This window comes from Epinephelus lanceolatus, chromosome 24 (genome assembly GCF_041903045.1).
Source record: "Epinephelus lanceolatus isolate andai-2023 chromosome 24, ASM4190304v1, whole genome shotgun sequence".
NCBI lineage: Eukaryota > Metazoa > Chordata > Actinopteri > Perciformes > Serranidae > Epinephelus > Epinephelus lanceolatus.
This window is the reverse complement of record NC_135757.1, coordinates 8,201,159-8,224,954: the sequence shown is the minus strand read 5'-3', so window position 1 is coordinate 8,224,954 and position 23,796 is coordinate 8,201,159. Positions and strand designations below refer to the sequence as shown.

Genomic DNA, 23,796 nt, shown 5'->3' with positions numbered 1-23,796 from the left:
TTGGTACTGAGTGCCCGCATTTGCGAGATAACCCTTGATGAGGGAAGTGAGAAATATTAGCGTAGAGATCTTTCCCTAAGAAATGAGCTGACGTGCGGGCATACGTCATGCATAGTAGCGACCAGTGACCAGTGCTTGTGTCGTGGCGTGTGCTATGTTTATTCTTCATCTGATGAATCAACAGAGAAGAAATGCTGAAAACAGGAGGCGCATGCGACGTCTTCTTGTTCTGATCAGTTTTGTTCGGGTAAGCTGATTTGTTTAAATATTTTGACGCTATGTTCAACCGAGTTGTTTATGAGTTCACACTAATCCAACCATCTGTTGTTTGTGTAGCCTACATTCTGATCGTACAGTCACAAATTGTTTTCCAAAACTTGCCGAAGTTGCTGACTTCGATTCCCTCGGAATCTAGGGCGGGTTTTAAGTGTTGGAAACCACTTCCACTACCTCAATTCTGTTTTGGGACACCTCTAGCCTAAATGTGAATGCGCACAACCAAGTGCAAGTGGGTATTTCTAGGGCCAAGCCAGCTACAGACGAGGCCAGAGGCTTTATGTGTTTGGGTTGTCCCGTTCTTGAGACCGTGATATGTCAAGAATGCCTTGAGGGAATTTCCTCAAATTTGTCACAAACTTCCACTTGGACTCAAGAATGAACTGATTAGAATTTGGTGGTCAAAGGTCAAGGTCACTGTGACCTCATGTGCCTCATTCTTGTGACTGCAATATCTCAAGAAAGCAGTGATAGAACTGTAACTGCAACTTGACCGGTTCACGGAGGCATACAATAATTCTAGTTTCTAATATATTCTCTAACATTTCTTTATTCCTTATTCTCCTTTGCTCCCCCTCCCCTCCCGTCCTCTCCACTCCACCGGCTGACAAAGTTGAGTTGTGAAGCACTTAGTGTCTGAGCTCTCGCTGCTTTATAGCCGTGCAGGTCAGCAGGCCCACAGTGCTCAATCCTCGCCCAGCTGACAGCAGCCGTATAGCATTACAATGGCCTCTGCCTCACTTCTTCCTCCACACTCAGTTCCGCCTTGTTTTATTTGAGAAAAGTCTAGTTAAAGGTAAAATATAAAGCCAGTTTTACTTTTTGCTTTCACTGAGTGACATTACACAGTCATGGTTCACACTATATATAATTCACTCAGAAGGATTGAAGCACTTTGACTGCGGGAACAAGTGTTGGTTTAGAATTAGCCCCGACTGAAGCCCCACTCAGACGTGCAGCTCGTTATTCAAATCTGATGGCAATTTAACGTGTCAGTCTCATGTCCGGAGTCATTTTTACATAGAAATCCTGACTGCAATCTGACTTGTAACATGTCTGTAAAACCTGTGGCACGACACAAGTCTGAACAGAGAGACATTAAAATCCCCAAATTGTCATTCGATACTTGTCAGACATTATGAAAGAAGCAGCAGAATTTGCTATCTGATGATATTTAATGATGAATTTGATTACATTAATTTATTAGAGAGCTCAGCATGCTCACTATGATATGTAATTCAGGCTTTAACTGCAAATAAAATCCATCAGCGATGCAGCCTGTGAGAACGCTCCCCACCCTTGACATCCTTCTAGTGCACCAGGTCTGAATCTCAGCTGTTTATCTAGATGAACTTCAAAGCAGGTGCAAAAATGTGTGTGTGGTTCTGTAACAATAAAGCAGACCAACTAGGAACAGATCATGTAGCACACAGTAAAGACTTGATATAGGCATCTACACAACAGCTTGCATACAGAGCTAATAGCTAACGAACATAATAGCTATCAATTATATCAATTAGCAATTAGCCGGAGGTAAGAAGCACTCAAACTGTGCCATATATAATGACAGCCTTTCCTTAACTAACAAGCATGTTGTATCCAAGGGCATAAACAACAGAAATAATGAGTGAAACGCACAGCGACAGCAGCTAGCAGAGTGCAACAGTTCACATAATATTACTGGCTAGCAGCTAGCTCGAGGCAATGGATGGTGGGCTGGGCAACCTCCATGCCCAATCTGCATCTGTTTCCAATGGGATATCAGGGCCTGTAATATCTGTGGTTTCATCCAAACTCGGCTAAATCCTGGACAGCGCCATTCAAGGAGATGCCGGTCTGACAGAGCAGAGACTGTGGCGACAGAAGCAGAGGAGGCATGGGCTTTATGGTGAATAAGGACTGGTGTGACAGTGATAATGTGAGGTGCTGTCCCATTCCTGCTCGCCCAGCGCCACAAGGGGAGTTAACACTCTGGATCAGCGCGCTGTTTGGAGGCGGGTGCAGAGCAGGGTTGCTGCTCAGGTCAAGATATGTACACACGCTACGATGCATGCCCCCAGTGAGCCAATCAGAGTCTTGAGCACGTTCCTGAACACCACTGCCGACGTTACCGATAACAACTATGAATTCACTGAGTCTGGGGTGGATCTCATTTGTAAAACAACAGAAACAAATGTACCAACACGTTCTCACTCCCAACTTTAAAAGTACAGACACTTGGTCTTTTCCAAATAAACTTCTTTTCTCACAGGAAATGTACAGTTTCCACTTGTTAAATTCATGCAGTCATTTCAAAATAAACTAAGAATGTAGGTAAAACATTTTGATTTTAGGTTTACCTCTAGATTTAAGCAACAAAAGCTACACTACAGTTGCATGTTACACATGCTAGCACACTATGGGCCTATTTACAGCTGTTATTAATATGTGTCTTTGGTAATCTGATCACAAGTGTACCTGATAAATACAAGTTGACCACGAAGATGCATCATGATCTGATCTCTCAAACCACTTGTTGAGGTGGTCTAGGACACATTTGACCACGTCTTTTGTAGGGTACACTCTGATGTGTCCCAGACAGCGGCGATGTCATCGGTTGCTTGGGTAACTGTGTGCTAATACTCTGTCACGTTGGTCAAAGTGTTGCATGACCATCCATAGTTTTGCCCTGTCGAAGAAGACATGTTGGATTCTTATCTCCAGCTGTACTGACACAATCGCTAACATGAGTAACATTGATCCCTCAGAGCAGCTAGCAAAGGTGTGGATGTAAGCTTGATACCAGGTGATATACGGGACACAAACAGTGGTCTCCAGGGTGAAAGTCCGGCGTTCGTCAAGGCCCATCCAAAGCAGACTTTGGCATTTTACGCTACGGCAGTTGCTTGAAATTAAAAAAATGCCGCCACATACTGCCACTGCACGCAAAACTACAGTTAAATCATTATTTAATATGACACATAAATGATTGATTGATTGATTGATTTAAGCCATGACTTTAGACGTTGAGCTCAGAGCACCTGCTGTATTTTAATATGGCAGCACGGCTTATATAAGAAAAGAATCATGACCAGCATTTTAGTCCTGATGTTGAGAGACAGGTCTGGCTTCCTCTACACACACACACACACACACACACACACACACACACACGTACACCGATCTCTTAAATCCAGCTGCAACAAGCCCACTAAGCCTGTTGCAGGTGGAATACAAATGTCCTGAGCACCGTTGGTGACCTCAAATCCCCCATACTCAGCATTCACACAAGTGGCTCCTCCGTCCTCCTCCTCTCCCCCCTTCTCCTCTATGCTATCATTTTCCTGGCATTTCTGATCAGCACCCATAACCCTTATGAAATATAAAGCGATCCATTTCTCTGCTGCAGCATTCCTTTCTTGTTTTTCTTTTTTTTCATCCCCCCTTCCCCCGACGTCTTAGCTAATGTGTATTGACAGGGCTTTTTCGTGTTTTTCATTTTTGCTGACGCAGTGTTTTTGCCTAGCTTCCTGCGCTACACCCCCCCAACCCCACCCTCCTTCCTAAATGGCCTCAGTGTTTCTTTATGGGCTTTGACATATTTCATTAGGCGGATGGTCTTAAGAGGCCTGCCTGGCTTCTTTAATCTGGCTAAAACCCTTTTTCTCTCTGGCTGGAGCCACTACGAGGAGCGCCTCACTCCTCTAACTCTCTCTCTCTCGCTCCATCCATCGCTCTGTCACTTACTCACATTGTCCCATTCACCCTCCCTCCCTTGCTTTCCCAGTCTTCAGTAAAGCTTTTACTTGTTTTTTCGTTTCTGCTTTCATCTTTGCTTCCCACTTCTCCTCAGTCCCTCTTTGATTTTCCTCCGTCTCCTGCTCTTTGTCGCCAGGCTCATCCCCGTTTTTAGTCTCCTCTCAATCCCACAGCGTCATCCCTGCCTCTCCTTTTTACTCCCTCCATCCGACTTTCTCTGTACGATCGCTTTCTTTCTCTTTGTCTCAACAGGCTGATCCTTTTTATTCACTCGCTCTCAGTTATCTCCAGGCCTCTCCCTCTCTTTCTTCCTCTCTCCGTCCTCTGCAGCTGTGTCTGTTCCAGCCTTATGTGATTATGGCGAACATGCTCCAGTGTCTGAGTTTCCTCTACCAATTCAGAATGTATGTATGTGTGTGTGTGTTGCTAGTGTGTGTGTGTGTGTCTTGTAAAATATTGATATTTGATAGAAGAAGAAGTGAGAACAGCTGATATTGGTGTACTGATTCTGCAGAAAATGAGTTTTGAAAACCTTCCGGATCAATACGCATCGATTACGCAGTATTCTTGACACTAGTGCCTGTGTGTTTTGTGCATGTGTGTGTGTGTGTGTGTGTGTGTGTGTGTGTGTGTGTGTGAGCACCCTACAGACAGCCGGAGTACTGGACAGATATCCCTTATTCATCCCCCCATTTTTCTCCCTCAGAGTCTAACATCTACCCTGGCAGCGGGCTGAACTCTTACAACACACCTGGGAGCTCATCCAACACACACACACACACACACACACACGTCTGTTTTTGTCTATAGTGTGTGTTTTCTCATGATCACTTAAGATATCTATTGTCGTCTGGATGTTTACTGTTGCCAAGCTAACAGCTACCCCGGCCACACGGCCAGCGGTGGCACCCATTAGTCCACCGCTGTTTCTTCCCCGCACAATGAGACTTTAAAACCAGCCGGCGTCCCGCCAGCACTGAAGCCTCTGCTTTTGTTTTCGCACTCTTTGTTCGGGCGCTGTGTAACTCTGCCTCCTTACCTCACTCGCTCCCCCTCTCTCTCTCTCTGCTTTCCTCCCTCGCTGCGTTCTCTGCATCCACTGTGTCGCTGTTGATTTAAGCTCAGAGTCACCATGTTGTGGCGATTTGAATTGATTTATCAGTCTGTGTCTGCGAGTGTGTCTTGTTTCTCTGTTCTTGTCAAGGCTAAAATGCAGTTTTTAGAAGTTGCAGTGTGCCTGGCGTTGACACATAAAGACCTCGAGCTCACAACGGTAAAATGAACATGCAGAATTTTTTGGCTTTTTGTAGGTATGTGTGTGTGAATTTATGCACTCCACAGTTCCCCCTACACGCACAAGCACTTGTATCCCCCACACGCTTACAAATGGCACACGTCCCGCTCCACACAGCTCGCTCCAGCCCGCATCCATACCCTGCCAACCCCCTGTGCTGCTGTAATCCAGTAGAGGTAAGCAGTAATTATGAAATGGCCTTTTAAGTCCCCTTCAGTTATTAAAGCCATTCATCTAGTCAGGGGCTGAATACACACGGCCCATATGTCCCCATTCCCTCATACATCTAAACAGCTAAACCCAATTACTGCCAGAGCAGCGCCTGCATCCAGCTTCATCCTCTGCCTCTGATATAGCTGAGTGCATTCAGATAGTGATGGAGGGACGCTTAATGATGGGACAGGTCTTTAATTGGAGTGGAGTTGTGATTGGCCATAACATGAATTGGATTTGCTTTTACTGGCTATACAGTTGTCTGAAGTGATTTGGTTTGAAGTCAAGTTTTCATATGATAAGAAAACATGAAGAGGGAGCATTAATGGCAGACTGTTCTCCCACTGCTGTGCTGAGACATGCTTCACTCTTTAAAGGGGAAGGCTGGCAGTGGTCATCTTTCTTGTTGTTAACAAACCCCATGAAGAGACCAAAACCAGCTCTAAACTGATCCCACTAACAAGAGTCTTTAAGATTTATCTTCAGTAAGCAAGCAAGTGAGCTGACTTCATAATCGAGAGATGGAGTTGATGGTAGACGCCTGCCAACCTGCAGACCACTGAGACCAACAAACAACAAAACTGGTTGTAATTCAAGTCATGGCTGTTTCTAGCAGCTTTTTATGCACCAAACATGGTCGTTTTTTAGCATCCCGTGACAGTTTTTCTTCCTGCCTTTCAGCCTCCATACTTGGGTGTTTTTTGCGACCCATTGCTGTTTCCTGCAGCTTTTTAGCCCCCAAATGTCAGTGGCTTTTAAGTGACCCATCATGTTTTCAGCTACTTTCTAGTCCCCATACATGGGTGTTTTTCAGCAACCTGTTGCTGCTTTTCCTTTGGCTTTTTAAGCCCCCAAATGTGGGTGTTGTTTACCGACATGTTGCTGTTTCCAGCAGCTTTTTTAGCTCCTAAATGTGGGTGCTTTTTAGCGACCCATTGCTATATTTCCTGCAGCTTTTTAGCCCCTAAATGTAGGTGTTGTTTACCGAGCCATTGCTGCAGCTTTTTAGCCCCCAGATAGGAGTGTTTAGAAGCGACCTGTTACTGCTTTTCCTTTGGCTTTTTAGCCCCCAAATGTGGGTGTTTTTCAGCAACTTGTCACTATATTTCCTGCAGCTTTTTACCCCCCAAATGTGGGTGTTGTTTACCGACCCATTGCTGTTTCCTGCAGCTTTTTAGCTCATAAATGTGGGTGTTTAAGTGACCCATCACTATGTTTTCAGCTACTTTTTAGCCCCCACATGTGGGTGGTTTTAAGCGACCTGTCACTATGTTTCCTGCAGCTTTTTAGCCCCTAAATGTGGGTGTTGTTTACCGACCCATTGCTGCAGCTTTTTAGCCCCCAGATATGAGTGTTTAGAAGCGACCTGTTGCTGCTTTTCCCTTGGCTTTTTAGCTCCAAACATGGGTGTTCTTAACCGACCTGTTGGTGTTCCCTGCAGCATTTTAGCCCCCAAATGTGAGTATTGTATTGAGTAGTGACCCATTGCTATATTTACTGCAGCTCTTTTAGCCTCCATACATGGGTGTTTTTCAGCAACCTGTCGCTATATTTCCAGCAGCTTTTTAGCCCACAAATTTGGGTGTTGTTAACCGACCTGTTGCTGTTTCCAGCAGCTTTGTTTGATATGAGTGTTTTTTTAAGCGACCTGTTACTGCTTTTCCTTTGGCTTTTTAGCACCCAAATGTGGGTGTTTTTTAACCGACCTGTTGCTGTTTCCTGCAGCTTTTTAGCCCCTAAACGTGGGTGTTTTAAGTGACCCATCACTATGTTTTCAGCTACTTCTTAGTCCCCACACATGGGTGTTTTTCAGCAATCTGGCACTGTATTTCCAGCAGCTTTTTAGCCCCCAAATATAAGTGTTTTTGAGCAACCTGTTGCTGCTTTTCCTTTGGCTTTTAGCCCCCAAATGTGGGTGGTTTTTAAGTGACCTGTCAATACGTTTCCTGTAGCTTTTCAGCCCCTAAATGTGGGTGTTTTTAAGCGACCTGTCACAACATTTCCAGCAGCTTTTTACCCCCCAAATGTGGGTGTTGTTTACTGACCCATTGCTGTTTCCTGCAGCTTTTTAGCCCCTAAATATGAGTGTTTTTGAGCAACCTGTTGCTGCTTTCCCTTTGGCTTTTTAGCCCCCAAATATGAGTGTTTTTAAGCAACCTGTCACTATGTTTTCTTGCAGCTTTTTAGCCCCCAAATGTGGATTTTCTTTACTGACCCATTGCTGTTTCCTGCAGCTTTTTAGCCCCAAGAGATGAGTGTTTTTTAAGCAACCTGTTGCTGCTTTTCCTTTGGCTTTTTAGCACCCAAATGTGGGTGTTTTAAGTGACCCATCACTATGTTTTCAGCTACTTTTTAGTCCCCATAAATGGATGTTTTTCAGCAACCTGTCGCTATATTTCCAGCAGCTTTTTAGCCCCCAAACGTGGGTGTTTTTTAGTGACCCATTGCTCCTTTTCCAGGGTTTTCTTGCTGAGATATTTCTGCAATTTCAGTGGCAATGGGTTGTGATTCACGACTTTTAATATTAGATGAAGCAATGAAGGTCTGTGTCATGAGACCTTTGTGTGTTCTGTCCATTTTGTGCAGTATAAAGAACTTAAATGTAAATATTTATTGAGATGAGGTTTGTTAATGTCTATTGTAAGTCAAGATTTTAAAGGCTTCTCTTGATTTAGATCATTTTTATTGGAACAGTGTAACACAGGAAGGTCCATTCTTGTCCCTGTAACAGTGTATTTAATTCTTCTGTTGGATTAAATTCAATAACCTTTATTGAAAAGGGTGACATGAGAGCAGGCTGGTCTTTTACAGGTGTGTGTGTCATGTGTTTTTATAGCAGAGCGCAGGTCAGAGCCTGTTTTACAGGTCTCTAGAAAAAATGGCTGCAGGGTTTATTGGTCAGTCCTGAGATTGGATACTAGATGGAAAAGTGTGTGTGGATGTGTGACTTACATGTGTGTTTCTATAAGCATATCTGTGAACACTGTCGTGTGTGTGTGTGTGTGTGTGTGTAGCTGATTTAAAGAACTATAGCCAGAAGCAACAAGCCCCTTTTTTCCACTGTTGGCTCAAGTGTCTCCTTGGCAACTCACACACACACACCTGCTCCGTACGACCACCGCCACCCCCAGCGGTTTTGATGGAGGGGGCACTTTCTTGTAACCGTGGCAACCTTTCAGCCAGTGTGCTGAAAAGGCGCTTGCTGTGGAGCACATTGTAGTCCAGTTGATAGGTAAGTGTTAGGACCCTGCTGAGACACTGTGGGGAGGTTCAGCAGCGTGCCAGGGTTTTTATTGGGGTGTGTGTGTGAGTGTGTGAGTGTGTGTGTGAGCTTGTTTGTGGGTTGTGACTGGAGCAACAATGTCAGATTTAATATAAATAAGACAATATCCTGTTTAATAGTTTGCTGGTTGATTGGGTGGTGTAATAGGTAGGACACAGAGGCAGTGTGTGTGTGTGTGTGTGTGTGTGTGTGTGTGTGTGTGTGTGTCTGGCTGCTGTATTAAATCTGTACTGCACACAGCGTCTGTATGGCAAAGCCTGTAATTTGGACATTTCTGAGTTCATTTATTCTTGTGTTCACTGAGTGAAATAATTAGAGAGTTGTGTGCAGACAACTTTTATTCAGAATTGATAGCTTGCGATGGCGTTTTTCGAGCCAGACTCCAACAATTACTTTTTAATCATTCACACAAATTCTCAGTATTGATAATGTTTTGACCTTCATGACTTTAAAGTATGAGTTGTATCCATGTGCATTCGTCACAGGTTGCAGGTGTGTCACAGGCATTTTTAAAGTACAAAGCAGCGTGATGGAGCGGTGTTAGTCCTTGCAGGGCCTGTCAGTGCAGCAGGACCCCAAGGCTACGTTTCAGGCAACGACTTCACTGCTGTCTGCTCAATACACACACCACAGCCTGTATTTAAGTCACAATATACATAGCGCATTGAGATGTGTGCAGGTGGATGGTGGCATCTACAGTATGCAGCACGGTGTAGGCTCTTGACAGGGCGTCTGCAGGTCCTGAAATTCAGTTTAATAAATATTAGAACTTCAGTTTTTGTCAGTCCTCCTGTCCTCTGTCCTGCTCCCTCTCTGCTGATGTGATTCACTGTGTGTAAGAAATGCTATCAGTGGTGGATAAGAGACATATTGACTACCGCTGTCTGCATGTCGACATGTTTATGCCTGTGAACACGTGTATTAATGAAGTATTGGCTTTTTACTGGCTAAGCTTTAATAGCACTTACAGTAACAAGCGTAGTCGCTGTAAACTCAAGTAATTCTGACGGTTATCTTCACTTGGTTTCCACCACGGCCTCTCTGCTGTTCACTCGCTTTACTTTACGTCATATGGGTGTGTGTGTGGATGTGTGTGTGTATGAGAAGGAGGTCAGCGCAGGTGAGAGGCTGCAGGGTGAAAATGAATTAAACCAAAATGTTTCAAAGTACAGGAAAGGAACCGATAACGGAGCTTATCAATCCTACGGTCTTTGATAATTCAGCCCTGGGGCTCGTTTAACACCGGGTCTTGGTACCTCTCCCTGGTCATTTTACTTTACTCTCAGCAAAATATAGAATAACCCTGATCAGCCTGTTCTCAATCCCAGGATGTCAAATACCGCCACTTTGCCCTTGGCATATGATATTGATGTCAAAGGCACCCTTTAGCGTCTCTATGAGATGCACCAGGCATCCAGCTAACTCTAGTATAATCCCATCTGTGACGATACTTGATGCTGAGAGCCACTGGCGAAGTGTAAATGGCGAGAAAGTATGTGTCGGGGTGGAAGAGAGTGGAGATGGATAGGTCAATCAAAACTGGACTTCCATGCAGGAGTCCTCAGTTTGTGTCCAATGTTGTTATAACATTGCGCAACATAATTTAAGTACGTCTTGCGCTGACTTTGCTCACATAATATATTTACTAGGGCTGTCAAAATAAGGTGGTAATTTTGATTGATTGATAACGTGTTAAAAAATTAACGCTGATTATCGTGTTCCGTGGTGCCCTTTGACCCGGTGCGTCATTGAAGGCCACCATGGTTTTGTCACATGATAGAGGCAGATGAGACGATGCTGCTCAGCCCCACTAATGAAACATTTACGTTTAAAAACCACCCAGATGGGACTGTTGATAGGATCATCAGAGATCATCAGAGTACTACAAGCCTAAATTACAGCTTCAACGCAAAGCATTTAGCAGCAAACCCGGAGGTCTGAGCCAGCACAGCCTCTGGTGCTAGCGCTAGCAGCCTGCCTCGTCAAACCACACTTGACCAGACGTTCAGACGCAAACTGATTAAGTCTACCTGTGACCAACTAACTAACTAAAGATGATCTTTATTCTGAACCTAACCACGATTAACCAGAGGTTGAAACATATCAGCTGTGTGAATTGATTGTCACTAGAAGATGCTGAGGAGCGTGATGACCTGGGATGAGAACATGTTGACCTAACTCACTCTAACAACCATATTTCTACCTTTATACCTTGCTGCAGTGCTTACATAAGAAAACAATGATTGATCTAAAAAAATCAGCCTTGAATTTGGTTAAAAATTGTCTCATAAAAAGCATCAAATCGAAGTGTCTGATACCTGTAGACACCCTGCTGGAGTGTTGGTATGTTTGTGGATACTTGAGTGTTTAGTGTGAAATCCGAGCACCATTTAGAAGTGGCAATTGGCAGGTTCTTTGTTTTCAGCAACATTTTTTTGGCATCAAGGATGTTCTTGTGCCGCATTTCACAGAAGTTACTCTCTATTATGATTTGGAAGTCTTATCTCAGATAATTTACAGACCCTGTGTGGTGCCTTTATGTTATGGTCATCAGTTTAATTGTGTCAGCTTTGTTTCTCACTCAACTTCGTAAAAGAACTTGAAATAAAATTGTCGTGGTCAGTGATTTCTTTATCTCTGCTGTTTAGCTCCACCAATCTTATGGGATTTGAAGCAGACAAGTTGTCGGTCATCGACCACTGAGGGTGGTTTGCAGTAGTCTCGCGTGACCAGCCTCCCTTACTTCGTAATGGGAGTCTGGGGACATTCGTCTTTCATTTTGTAATAGAAATGGGCGGGGATATCTAGACCACGTGACGGCGTTGCCATAGGTGCGGCACGTGTGTTACATGTAACAGAGACGTCGCAGCTCTGCAATATAGCTGAATCAAATGAAATCATATCCATTTTAATCTCTTCTTGTGATGCACTGAACACTTCCTTTTCTGTTGTACTATGGACAACAATTCAGGGAACAGCAATGTAGTGTAGGCGAGTGTAAGGCAAAGCTAATCAGCCGTTGGTCGAGGAAGTACAGAAGTACACAGATTTGGATCCAATCACGACAGAGTCAGCCAGCGTGCTGACGTCATCGGCATCTGTGTAAGAGACTAGGTTTGCAGTGGCAATAATTGCATTCAATGCATTTAAAAAGTAACAATTCTGATTTAGCGAAAAGATGAACTAAGGGCTGGCAGATAGGCGAAGTGGCACTTTTTTGACAACAAGGTTTGTCGCTGTTGTTTAATATCATGGGTTCTGGCAGGTGGGTTAAAATCCAAGTAAGTTATTAATACTTAGGCCTACAGAAACAATGCACGCAATAGTCCACCTTCCACTTTCTCTTCCCCTCTCTAGCCCCCCATCTCTCTCTCCAACACACAGAGTGCTGTGGCACTCAGGCCTAATTGTCTCTGTCCTTTTCTCAGTCTTCAGTGCTGACAAGTGTGCTAGTGTAATTCATCGTCATCGTCTATCGGGATGTTTCACTACGGACTTCATCATATGCCAGCTTGGTAAACATAGCCCAAACGCATCTTTGTCATGTGCCGCTATAGTGACAGTGGGAGACAATGACTCCCTAATGAGAGCTGAAAGAAAGACGCAAGTTACGAGGCATCGGCTGGCGTTGCGGTGGAAGGAAGCTGGTCAGAGGTGTTTGTCAGATCTGTAGGAAATGTTGAATGCAATCAGGATCTTTAGCTTCACTCATCAGACTTTTAGGCTGTGTAATTGGTTATTACATACTGAAATGCACCTCCTGAGTTATACTTGACGTCTCTCCTGAAGTTTAGTTTTACTTTTAAGGAACTTTTTGTCCAAGAACAGCTAATCGTCTTTTGTACTAGTGATTCAGTTTCAAGTCCGTCCAGTCTTTTAAATTGCCCTAACTGCCGTCGCCAAACATCGTCTTTGCACAAAATCTTACTTTGGAAACCTTGACCCCCGACATAAGTCTTGCCACTTCTTCACGTGCCAATAGAGAGATAAAAAGGAGCAAATCAGAGTGTGAGGAGGTGACATTATTGCTTGATCTTGGATGGAGGAGTGTTACAGCTGTGAAGGGCATCGCCATCGTCCTGGCCTGTTTGGCTGTTAGGCTGTTTGTCAAATATGTGCACCAGCTTGAATCAGTGGCAATCAGGCAGACGTGATGCGAACGGATCCGTGAGAGCATCTGCTGGCACAGCGGGTAGCGATATGTGATAAACGCTGATTTCACCCTCCATTGGATCGAGCTGGCGATGATAGCCACCTCTCCCCCGCTCATCCATCCTATTAAACCCTCATTATTCATTTACCTCCAGCCTCAACCGCCTGACATGCATGGAATGAGTGCACTCACAGCCCACAAACACACAAACACACACCAGTAAACGTAAATTCCATGTCTTTTCTTATTTCATCTAAGGCGGTCAAGGACACACGCCACTATCTCACACAGGCAGTATCATGACTTTTAATTTTTTCTCTTCTTGGACCAAAATTCCCACATTTTGTAGCGCTCACACACACACATGCCCACGCTTTCAGACACACAGTCTCTCTGTGTATAGTGCAGCAGTGTGCTGGCAAGGAGCTTAATTCTATCAGGCTGCGAGCTGGACAGCCGTAATTACATTTGTGACACAAATCCTGCCTCTCAAATTGAGCGTTTTATTCCTGAGCGCTCCCCCCTCTCTATTTATAACCCCTTATTCCCCATAAATCCCACTTCCTCTCAGAAAGTCAATTTAGGACTTAAAAGGCAGCCACGCTCCACTTACTTCCCCCCCCCCCTCCTCCGACTCTATCGCCGCTTCAGTTTCACTTCCCCTTTTCCCCCGCTCTACTTCAGAGCTTTGAAGCCTCTAAAATGACGTCTTAAGCAGTGAGTGCCATGATGCGGGAAAGTCATCCCTACAGGAAAGTTTCCGACAGAAAACACACTGCTTGCAACCTGTCTGTAACTTCTTTGGAGAGTGCTTGTCACCGTTTCATTGTGATGCACGACTGGGATGGATCGGTGTGTAGCTGTGGGTTTTACCTTCGCCACTCTCGGTCACCCGTCCTTCAAGTCCTCACGTAGGGCGGGTTCCCCTTTAGCATGACATTTACTCTCTTCTCCTTTGTCTCATTTTCCCCCCGTTTTTCTTGCAGCTCTGCATTTCCTCAAATCTTCCTTTTTCCCGGCGCCTCCTCCCCTCCTCTCCGATCCCCTGCTGAATCAGCTGTGGCCTTCAATACTTCCCTGCTCCTCCGTTGCCCCTTTCTTCCTCTCTCAAGTTGGAGGCCATACCTGAGTACAGTATGATGGCAGTTCATTTATTCCCGCTCTCTCTTGCTTATGCATGAGCCTGTCAGTTCCCATAGTGCCGCTCCTCACCTGTCCCTGTACCACTCCACCTCATTCATCGTTTCTTTTCCCCTCCTTTATGTTGCTCCTATAGGACTCTGACTTTTTCCTCATTTCTGTCAAGCCTGTTCCCCCCCCTTTCTCCTCTCTGCTCTGCTTCCCTCCACCCCCTCTCTCTCTACATTTCATCTTCATAGCTTTATATTTCTGGGTTTTAACCTTTTTGAGATTCATTCCAAAAAGCTATATCCATTAGGGAGAAGGTGTGTGAGCTGATTCTGATCGCGCAGGTTAAAATCAGGTGATCTTATTCTGACTCAGTCTACATCTAAACCTTAAAAGAATCATGCCAAGACGTCAATATCCTTAATATATTTTTTAAATATATAGATATAATCAAATATGTATGTATAAATGAAAAAGTCCATGATTATGGTCCAGTCCAGACTCAAGTAGATCTTTAATAATCTTTAATCCTGCTTCAGTAAACATAGCTTGACCTTGCCTTAAAATATGTGTTTGTGTTTTGTTCTTACAGTCTCTCTTTGAAGTTCCCGATCTTCTTATTCCTCATATGTTTAGATAAGATAAGAAATGTTAGCTGCCAATACAATCAAAGATCAAACAAAACAAGTTACCGGAGGTGGGGGACTCAAGTCACAAAACAGTTTGTCTTGGATGCGTTGGTACAATAGTCAAACATTATCCAGACATTAACGAAGGATGGCAGAGGAGATACCCGCACACCAATGTAACTGAAAGCCACCAAAAGGTCCCTGTGCAGTTGACACAGTGTTGAAATCAGCTATAGAGACCAAAACCGTTTGTGTACCAGGCTGTAGACATGTTTATTTCTGCTTTAACGTTGGACATTTTAATGTGGGGGTCTGACACTTCCATGTTGGCTCCTTTTTTTTTAGCCACAGAGGTTGCATGGATCAAACATTCATAAGTGCTATATCGTAGGCAACTGGACTTGCTTGCGTTTCTTGAAGACGTTTCGCCTCAGACGTTTCGCCTCAGACGTTTCGCCTCAGACCTGAAGAAGCCTCTTGGATGAGAGGCGAAACGTCTTCAAGAAACGCAAGCAAGTCCAGTTGACTACGATATAGCACTTATGATTACCATGACCTGGATGACTGAGAATCTTCACTGACATGCATCAAACATGTGGCAGTAAAGAACCCTCAAAGAGAGGAACATAACTATCTTTTCAGCTAACCTTTTAGCTTACTGATTTTTTACTGATCAGAATTTCATATGACTTCACTTGCTTCATTCTGACCACAGTAACTTGGAACTTGCGTAAGACTTTAACGTTAAGACTTGAGAATTAATTGTGATTTGTTCTCGTGACTTAAGGCTCATTTATACTCACTTTACATACAAAAATAGGTACGCCTTCATTATTCTGTGCATCTTTTATTTTGGCATAGATACAGCCAATAGATAGGAACTAGAGGGCGGAGTCAAAACGAGGAGATAATGAAAGAGGTCTTAATAATGTAACTGTTAACGGAGGCAACGTTCTAGATTGCAATAGTCTGTGAAACCATTATATACATTGCGACACGTGGGTGGAGAATTATTTTCACTATATTACCATTTCGTTCCATTCCGCCATTTTGTAAATGTCTTTGTCATCTCCTGGATGTATCTTTAGTGAACTACGCTACACTGCCTCCATGATCTCCACTGGTAATGCTACGTTTCTTCTGCATCCATAAGCTTTACGAAAACATGCACAAATACGGATGGACAGAAGGTTCCCTCCATGTCTGTAAACGTATCTAATGTTGAGCGTAATGAGTCCTCACTCCCACCTCTGCAAGATACACGAATTAAGGGGGAGCAAAAAAAGACAAAAAATTGTCTTCAGAGATGACTAAAACATGTGAAGGATTTCTCAGACTGATCAGGTATGTCTTTGCACAGCCTTGGTTCTGGTTCAGTAGACACAATGCACAACCTTACCCTGGATAAGACTTAATCTGGCACAAATGGACCAAGTATGGACTCATTCCAGTGCTCCCTCCCGTAACTCATCCGAACTGCCTTCCTTTGCCCAGCTCCTTCTTCCCCTCCTGCATGGGCTGATCTCAACTTCTGTTCAATCTCAGGGAGCATTAATACTTCACAAAGACCTTTAAACAAGAAAATATTAATATAGGAGATGAGCAGCAGTGAAATGTTTTGTTAGCAGTTGGGTAAATTTAGCTAAGAGCTTATGATCTCAATGCCCAGAGTCATTTATCAGTGGCAGCATATCTTATTATGGAGCAAAGTTTCCTCCTCCTCCATCACCCAGGCCTCTTTTATTTCCCCTGCCCTCCCTCTCATCCTCTCTTCAACGTCTGTCCACCTCATCGCTCACAATCCCTCCCACCCTCTCTCATCTCTTATGTCTCTCAGAGCCTTCAGATGACGGAGCACTTGGCCCGACCCTCGGCCTCATGAAGTCCAGCTCGCTCGAGAGTCTCCAAACGGCCATGTCGGAGGCCAAGCAGAGTCGCAGCCAAGCCCAGGTGCCCTTTCACCGCCCGCGGCCACACATGGTCCGAGGGCGCGGGTGCAACCAGAGTTTCCGCATTGCCATCGACAAGTCCTACGATGGACCTTCTGAAGATGGTAAGACTTCTCATGAGCATTATGAGTCGTAGAGCTGCTGCCAACAAGAAAGAGACACAAGAAAACTTTAAAGAATGTTGTCGCTGTTGCTGTGATATTGGATTCTCTCCTAGACATTGAATCCATTTTAGATTGGAGCCTACACTGCCAATGCACATCCCTTAGGCTTTATAACACACTGGCACTCAAGAAGAGCCAGAGGCCTGCCAAGGGACAGTGCTTAGCCTAAGTACCTTAATGAAATGCTACATGATTTTATCCACTCAGCAATTTAGGAAGAGCAACTTTATATCTTGCAGCAGCATATTTTTAATGCTCTACCCCGTGAACCCACAGACATGTTGGATGTTGAGTGTGTGATTACCGGGGAAATTATCCTCCGTGTTAGCCGAAATGAGTGACTTCATGCAGAATGTTGACTAATGATGTTTGGAAGAATCTGGAGTGTGAAGAATTACCCGTCTGCGGTCGTGTTGGATGAGGAGTGTGACTTTGACTGCATTTGGCACAGAATGGCAATTGCACAAGATAAATGTGTATAGAAAATTCAGTTTTCTGTCTTCCCCCAGATTTGTGTTCTGATACTTTAAATAAAACATTAAGCCATAAAACAAAATCATTTTAAGGGACAGTTCACGGCAAAATCAAGACTACACATTTTCCCTCTTACCTGTAGTGCAGACATCAATCTAGATAGTTTTGTTGTGAGTTACTGAGAGTTGGAGATATCGGCTGTCGAGATGTCTGCCTCGGCTTGTGGTGCTCTAAGTGCCAACAAAATAATCCACAGACCTTGTTGCAAGCAGTTTCATGTAGGAACTCATTTTGAGCCCCTCGTCCATGAGACGATGCACACTTCCTTTTGCAATTTGACCAATTGGCGGCTGTAGTTCCGTAGAAAGAAAACAGTTCCTTTTCAGAACATTTTTTTTTTTTTAATCATGCTCATGGCAGAGTGAGATGCAAACATTAATTACGTTCTTCTCGGCTGAGCTGTAACGTGAGCTAGCAGTAGATGCACGCTTCCTTCTGTGCAGTGATATGGCCGTTGATCTGCAACAGTTAGTCGATTAAGAAGAAGATTAATTGCCAATAGTTTGATAATTGGTGAATTGTTCAGTTAGTTTCCAAGTTAAAACGTCAAACATTTGCTGGTTCAAGCTTCTTAAATGTTAGACTTTGCTGCTTAATTATGGTAGAAAATGTTGTCCGGTTTTGGACTGTTGGTTGGACAAGAAACGCAATTTGTGGACATGATGGGGTCTGAGAAATTGTGATAAGCATTTTTCACAATTTTCAGACATTCTGTAGACAATAAGATTATTCAATTAATTGTGAAAATAATCAGCAGATTAATCGGTAATGAAAATAATTGTTAATAATCGTAACATGGTTCCTAGTTCCTAAGCGTGCATCTACTGCCAGCTCACCTAGCATCACTGAGCTAGCTCATGTTACAGCTCAGCCGAGAAGAACGCAATTAATGTTTGCATCTCACTCTGTCATGAGCATGGTAAAAAAGAAAAAAAGTTCTTATAAGGAACTGTTTCCTTTCTACGGAACTACAGCCACCAGCTGATCAAATTGCAGAAGGAAGTGTGCATCGTCTCATGGACGAGCTCAAAAATAGTTCCTACATGAAACTGCTCACAACAAGGTCTGTGGATTATTTTGAGTAACCAGGTCATGATTTCTGGAAAGAGACATTGCTGTTGAGTTTTTCAAATATATTTTTGGGGACTTTAAGCACCACAGGCCGAGCGCCATCTAGTTCCATTATACTGGAGAGAAGGCAGACAACTCTACAGCTGATATCTCCAACACTCTACAACTCACACCAAAACTATCTAGACTGATAAACAGCCCTACAGGTAAGAGGGGCAATATGTGTTTTCAGATTTTGGGATGAACTGTCCCTTTAACTCCTTTTATTTTTTCTTGAGTTGGCTTTTACATGGAGGTTTAATTTCCCATAGTAAGTGATATGGCTGCCAGTAGAGCCCATCCAGGTGTGGAGCTTTGCCTCTGGCGAGCCCCCTGCACTGGGAGAGAGGCTGCCTAATAGAGGACTAACTAGCTTACTGAGCAGCTGTCTCAACAGCACAGCGAAACGTACACGCACACTGAATCAAATAATAAACGTAATACATGCAGCTGCGTTTGTGAATATGTATTCCAGCCGAGTCCACGCATATATTGCAACCTCTGCCCCACTTCCTCCTCAGACGACGACCTGTCGGAGCAGAGCTCCGGCCACGAAACACCCGTCAGCAGCTCCTCGCGCCAGGGCCTGGACACAGAGGATGGAAAGAAGAAGAAGAAAGTCAAAGGGAAGAAGAAAGAGAAGAAGACTAAGGGGAAGAAGAAAGCTGGCGAATCTGTGGATGATCCAGAGAAGAAGACCAAAAAGAGAGGATTTGGCCTCTTAAGGTATGTGTGTTTTCTGTATATTAAACTGCCTAGCAACAAGATGACTCGTTGTGACTGGTTAGTCAGTGATAAATAAAGCAAAGCAAAGACGGCCATGAGGCTACCTTGAGTCTCCCAATTTAGAAGGTCACCTGCTTAACAAGAAATGAGTGAGCTAAAACAGAGCAGGTAATGAGGCTTGTGTTTCATCACTACTCCACAACCTCAAGGTTTTCCTGGAGCATCAACAAAACTGTGATTACTTTTGTGTTTGTGCCCAAACTGAACAGATTTTCAGAGGAGAATTGATTGGTTATTTTAGTTTCCTGTCTTGCCGTGGCACAGGTTGCTCAGGTTGAGGTTGGGTCAGGAAACAAAATGTCCTTTGCATCTCTCCTGTAAACAGTAGAGTTTATGTAGAAATCAGTGGCAAACAGCTGCCCTACTTTCCCTTGGTTAAGTTTCAACAAATTACCCACTGAGCCCAGCAGGATTATGGGATATTGGATTATTGGATATGAACACAACCTTCGCTGTAATGGAGGGTATCCATTATCTCTCAATCCAAGCAAAGTCCCACCGACACAGTACCAACGCAAGCCGCTTGTCACCCCTTTATCAACCTGTCACCATCGTGATTGTGGTGGTCCAATCCTCCAATCCTTATCTATTGGCAGTGACACGGTGTGGTCAGTGTATCACTGCACTTCCAACACTTGAGATTCAATTAGGCTGTGGTGAGAGATAGCGCAGGCTGAGCGTTGGCCTACAGATGGCAGATAAGAATCCAATCGGCCACAGTGTCAAGGGCAGTAATGGAAGAGATGTTCACATGGTTAGGCTGGTAGTGGAGAGTAGGGCAGGGGAGAGAAGGGCGAGATGAAGGACACACACAGGGAGCCAGAGCTACAGACAGGAACACATGTCAGAGAGGTTGTAGTTGAGTGTAAAGCTGCCTAAAATCCAGTGCAGCCAGCGCTTCGTTCCCCCAATAAATGTTCCTATAGTTCCATTTCTTACACGCATCAAGTTTGTGCTGTTTCCCTGCAGCAGAATATGTAGGAGCTGACACTGCTAGCTGTGTGACAGATTGTGTTTATATGTTTGGGAGGTAATCTCTGCATCTATACTCCACAAGCACGCAGAACCTTTTCCAGTTTTTCTCCTCATATCTCTGTTTATATGTAGGTGCCTGGATTTTTGTTTCTCCTCTTTCTTATTTATTCTTTCTACAGTCTTTTTGAGTGTCCCTGTTTTGGTTACCCTTATTTTGAAAGGTGTAGCCACCAAGTTGGATGATCAGACTTTTTTATTGTGGGGTCATTTTACACATGGGCTAAATGACCTCACTGTTAACCTAACTGTGCTGGAAATAAGGAAAAGAGGCCACAACTTTTACATGGGATGTGCACTTTTTTATTTCGTTGACTCTGTGTCTGGAGCCTGAAGTTTTCACAGAACAGATGATGGTCATGTAAAAGCAGTAAAGTCTGAGTCTTAGAGCTAGAATGGGAGGCTTTATATGTCGGCATTGTAGGAACTTATTTACCCCGTTTCCACCAACATGGAACCAGTACCATTTCAGTTCCCACAGCCTATTTTAAACTGAGTGTTCTGACCAAAAATAGATTGGTTGAGAATAGATTGTCAGCCCGAACCCGACGGGCCGTAATTTCCCACCACCATCCTCGGGCTCGGACGGGTCGGGCTCCTCGTAATAGTCCTAGGCTATGGAACCAACTAACCACCACAGCTGGCCGTGCACATGTGAGTTGGCGACGGTGACAACGTGTGTGTCGGCTTCGTAGAGTGTACCAAGTGCACCACGATGCTGGTACATGACAGCAAGAAGACGGGGACCTCGACACTTAAGAGACACAAGATGAAGGCTTGCCATGGAAAGAGAGACGAGAGTCAGCCTTCAATGTCCACGTTTGTATCCTTAAAAGAAATTTCGGGTTTAAACCGGGCTCGGGCTCATACAGTTAAAGGGACAGGCCATGCCGGGCGAACGCGAACTAAGGCGACATTAGTGTGTAGACATTAGTTTTTGGATAACAACAAATATCTGTAACAACACAACAAAGGTTTGCAGTTGTTGTGTGCTCCGCAATGCCCCCCATTGATAACACATCCTTGATTTCAATGGTGTCAATGCAAAACTAGTGGAAACATCAGCTGATCAGCTGATTTGCTAGATAGCACCAAGGTACTAAGAAGAGTGAACGGAGCCGGCTCAAGAAGCAGAACTAATTTGGTGGACAAGGGGTAATTATGTGACAGCTGCTCTGCAAGTTGCAAGTGCTCTGGTGTGGTTTATGACTATTACAGCATTTGTCATAATTCTAGGTTTGGTGTTTTAATGGAAGTGCACTATATATAATGTTGATTATTCCATCTGTGTCCATCTCCTTTTTTTTTCTTTTTCAAATGGAAACACCCGCTCAGTTAGCAGTTTATGGTGCCAAGCTTGATAATAATAATAATAATAATAATAACTCAAAGGCTTAGTTTAGACTTTTTGGAGTTGGGTTGTATGAGGTACTTATCCATAGTAAGTGTAGTTTTTTCACCACCCTACCTTGCCATCAGAGAGCCATTTCCAACAGGGACCTGAAGCGGTTCATTGCTTTCTTTAAAGCCACCAGACGCCTTTAACAAAAACATTTTTCCTCACAGAACCAGTGGTGCCGCAAGGGGTGACCAGGAGGGTCCATGGCCAACAATACTCTCTTAAAGAGGCTGTGGCATGCCTTTGAGCTTATGCAAAGATAGTGGTATCTTATAAAATTGGACAACTCGAGCAAGACTGTTGCCAGCCGTGTCATGAAGGGGGCTCAGTAGTGCTTCAAAGTTGGGCAAAGTTTTGGCGAGGGAGAAGCTAGCATGGCCATTTTCACAGGGGTACAAAAACATTTAATGTTTCCAGCTTTTCATTTTTAATTATTTTAAAACTTTAATTTTATTTGATTTTTATGACTGGTTGGATGAAATAAGCAACATGAAGGTGTCACTTTGGACGTTGGGTAATTGTGACGACATTTTTCACTATTTTTAATCCATCGATTGATTGAAAAATAACCTGCAGATTAATCTATAATTTAAAAAAAATTAGTCTGATACAAAACAGTTAAAAATCAGCTCCACTTCAACCAGCTGCAACAATTGAATTCTGCTTTTACATTATTGCATGAGTAATAATACCAATCTAATAACACTCACAGGTGCCCTATTTCTACATTGAGTACTTTTAATACTATTTTAATAAACATTTATTATATTTTTATGTAAAAACATTTCATTTTTCCAGCTTCCCAAATATAAATAGATTTCCTGCTTTTCATTTGAATTATTTTAATACTTTAATTCTCACCTCAAGATATGTGAATGAAACCGGCTCTCAGGGTGCAGACATGCCCACTTTAAACTAATCCTGTGCAGTTTTCTGTGTTATTTTATTAACATAACTGTAAAACAATACAACAAAGTATATCAGGATGCCTTAATGCACATTAACATCATTCGTCTATATATACATATACTGCAGCAGCACAATCATAGCTTTTGGTTTTGGTTTGCCTCCTCAAGATTTTCAGTGGCTTCATTTGGCCATCCCTATGACAGATTTTTGGGAGTTGCTGGTCCACCACTGCCTTGATCAATTAGTTTGTTTGTGGTATTTGACTTTCAGATCTTAACTGACGTTGTGTCCATAGCAGAACGTTGCTTCGCCTCCGGGACGGTTAGAGGATCAGAGGAATATAGCTAATTGGAAGATTGATAACACACACGCAAGGGGGTTTATACTTAGCAACATCATCATGCAGAAACCTACGTCAGGTCACATGGGACAATGACATAAAAACCTAAAAGAAAAAAAAAATATTTGACCCGCCCTTTAAAACTTGCTTTTATACCCAAATACATAACCAACCGAATGGATAAAATAAAGGAACCCTTCAGTCAAAGTCGACTAGGAACAGCCCTAATCTTTATCCCATGCTAATTTCTGTTAATGTTATGACACAATTGTTAATGCTGACACACAATGCATGTAGTCACACACAGACACATCTTCTCCTCTCCCTCGTTTGCCAAGTCATCCTTTTGAATTGGCAACAATAGCAAGAAACACTGCGAACCAGCCCACTGTTGATCCAAACACAGAGGCTGACTGCATCTCTGTCTCAACAATAGCACAGAGTCTTGTAAAAAGCTTCCAGATTGTTGCTGCACACACTAGCCTTCCTCTCCCTGGCCTTTATCTGGCCGACTTGATCGTTATTGAACTTGAAATATGACTTAATTAGCCGGAGTATTACACGGTTCAATCTAATTGCAGCTCTCAAATGTTATTTTACTCCAATGGCAGCATTAGGAAAAGGGCAAATTATAAACATACGACCTCAATTTACCTCTGCAGTGAAAGTGTGCGCAACAGCAGCTAGCACAACAAATGTTGGAAGTCAGCCCCGTCCTTTCAGCGGCCACAAATATTTAGTTTAGCTGCGCCAGTGTTTGAAGAACGAGTTGATTTTGGCGGCGGTATATTGCAAACAGCTGGATGTAAGGTGACCTCTGGAGATCCCATTTGTTGTGGCAACATTTGTTCTTTTGCTC

The 23,796-nt window shown here is 43.6% G+C and overlaps 1 protein-coding gene across 2 annotated transcripts in view; it reads left to right on the top strand.

Moving 5' to 3' along the window:
* pard3ba (par-3 family cell polarity regulator beta a) overlaps positions 1 to 23,796 on the top strand; it is a 215,458-nt gene that overhangs the window by 110,394 nt on the left and 81,268 nt on the right. For both annotated transcript variants that reach the window (XM_033616106.2, XM_033616107.2), the window contains 2 exons: positions 16,552 to 16,767; positions 18,993 to 19,197. In XM_033616106.2, coding sequence (XP_033471997.2) covers positions 16,552 to 16,767; positions 18,993 to 19,197 — 421 coding nt within the window. The remainder of the gene's footprint in view (positions 1 to 16,551; positions 16,768 to 18,992; positions 19,198 to 23,796) is intronic.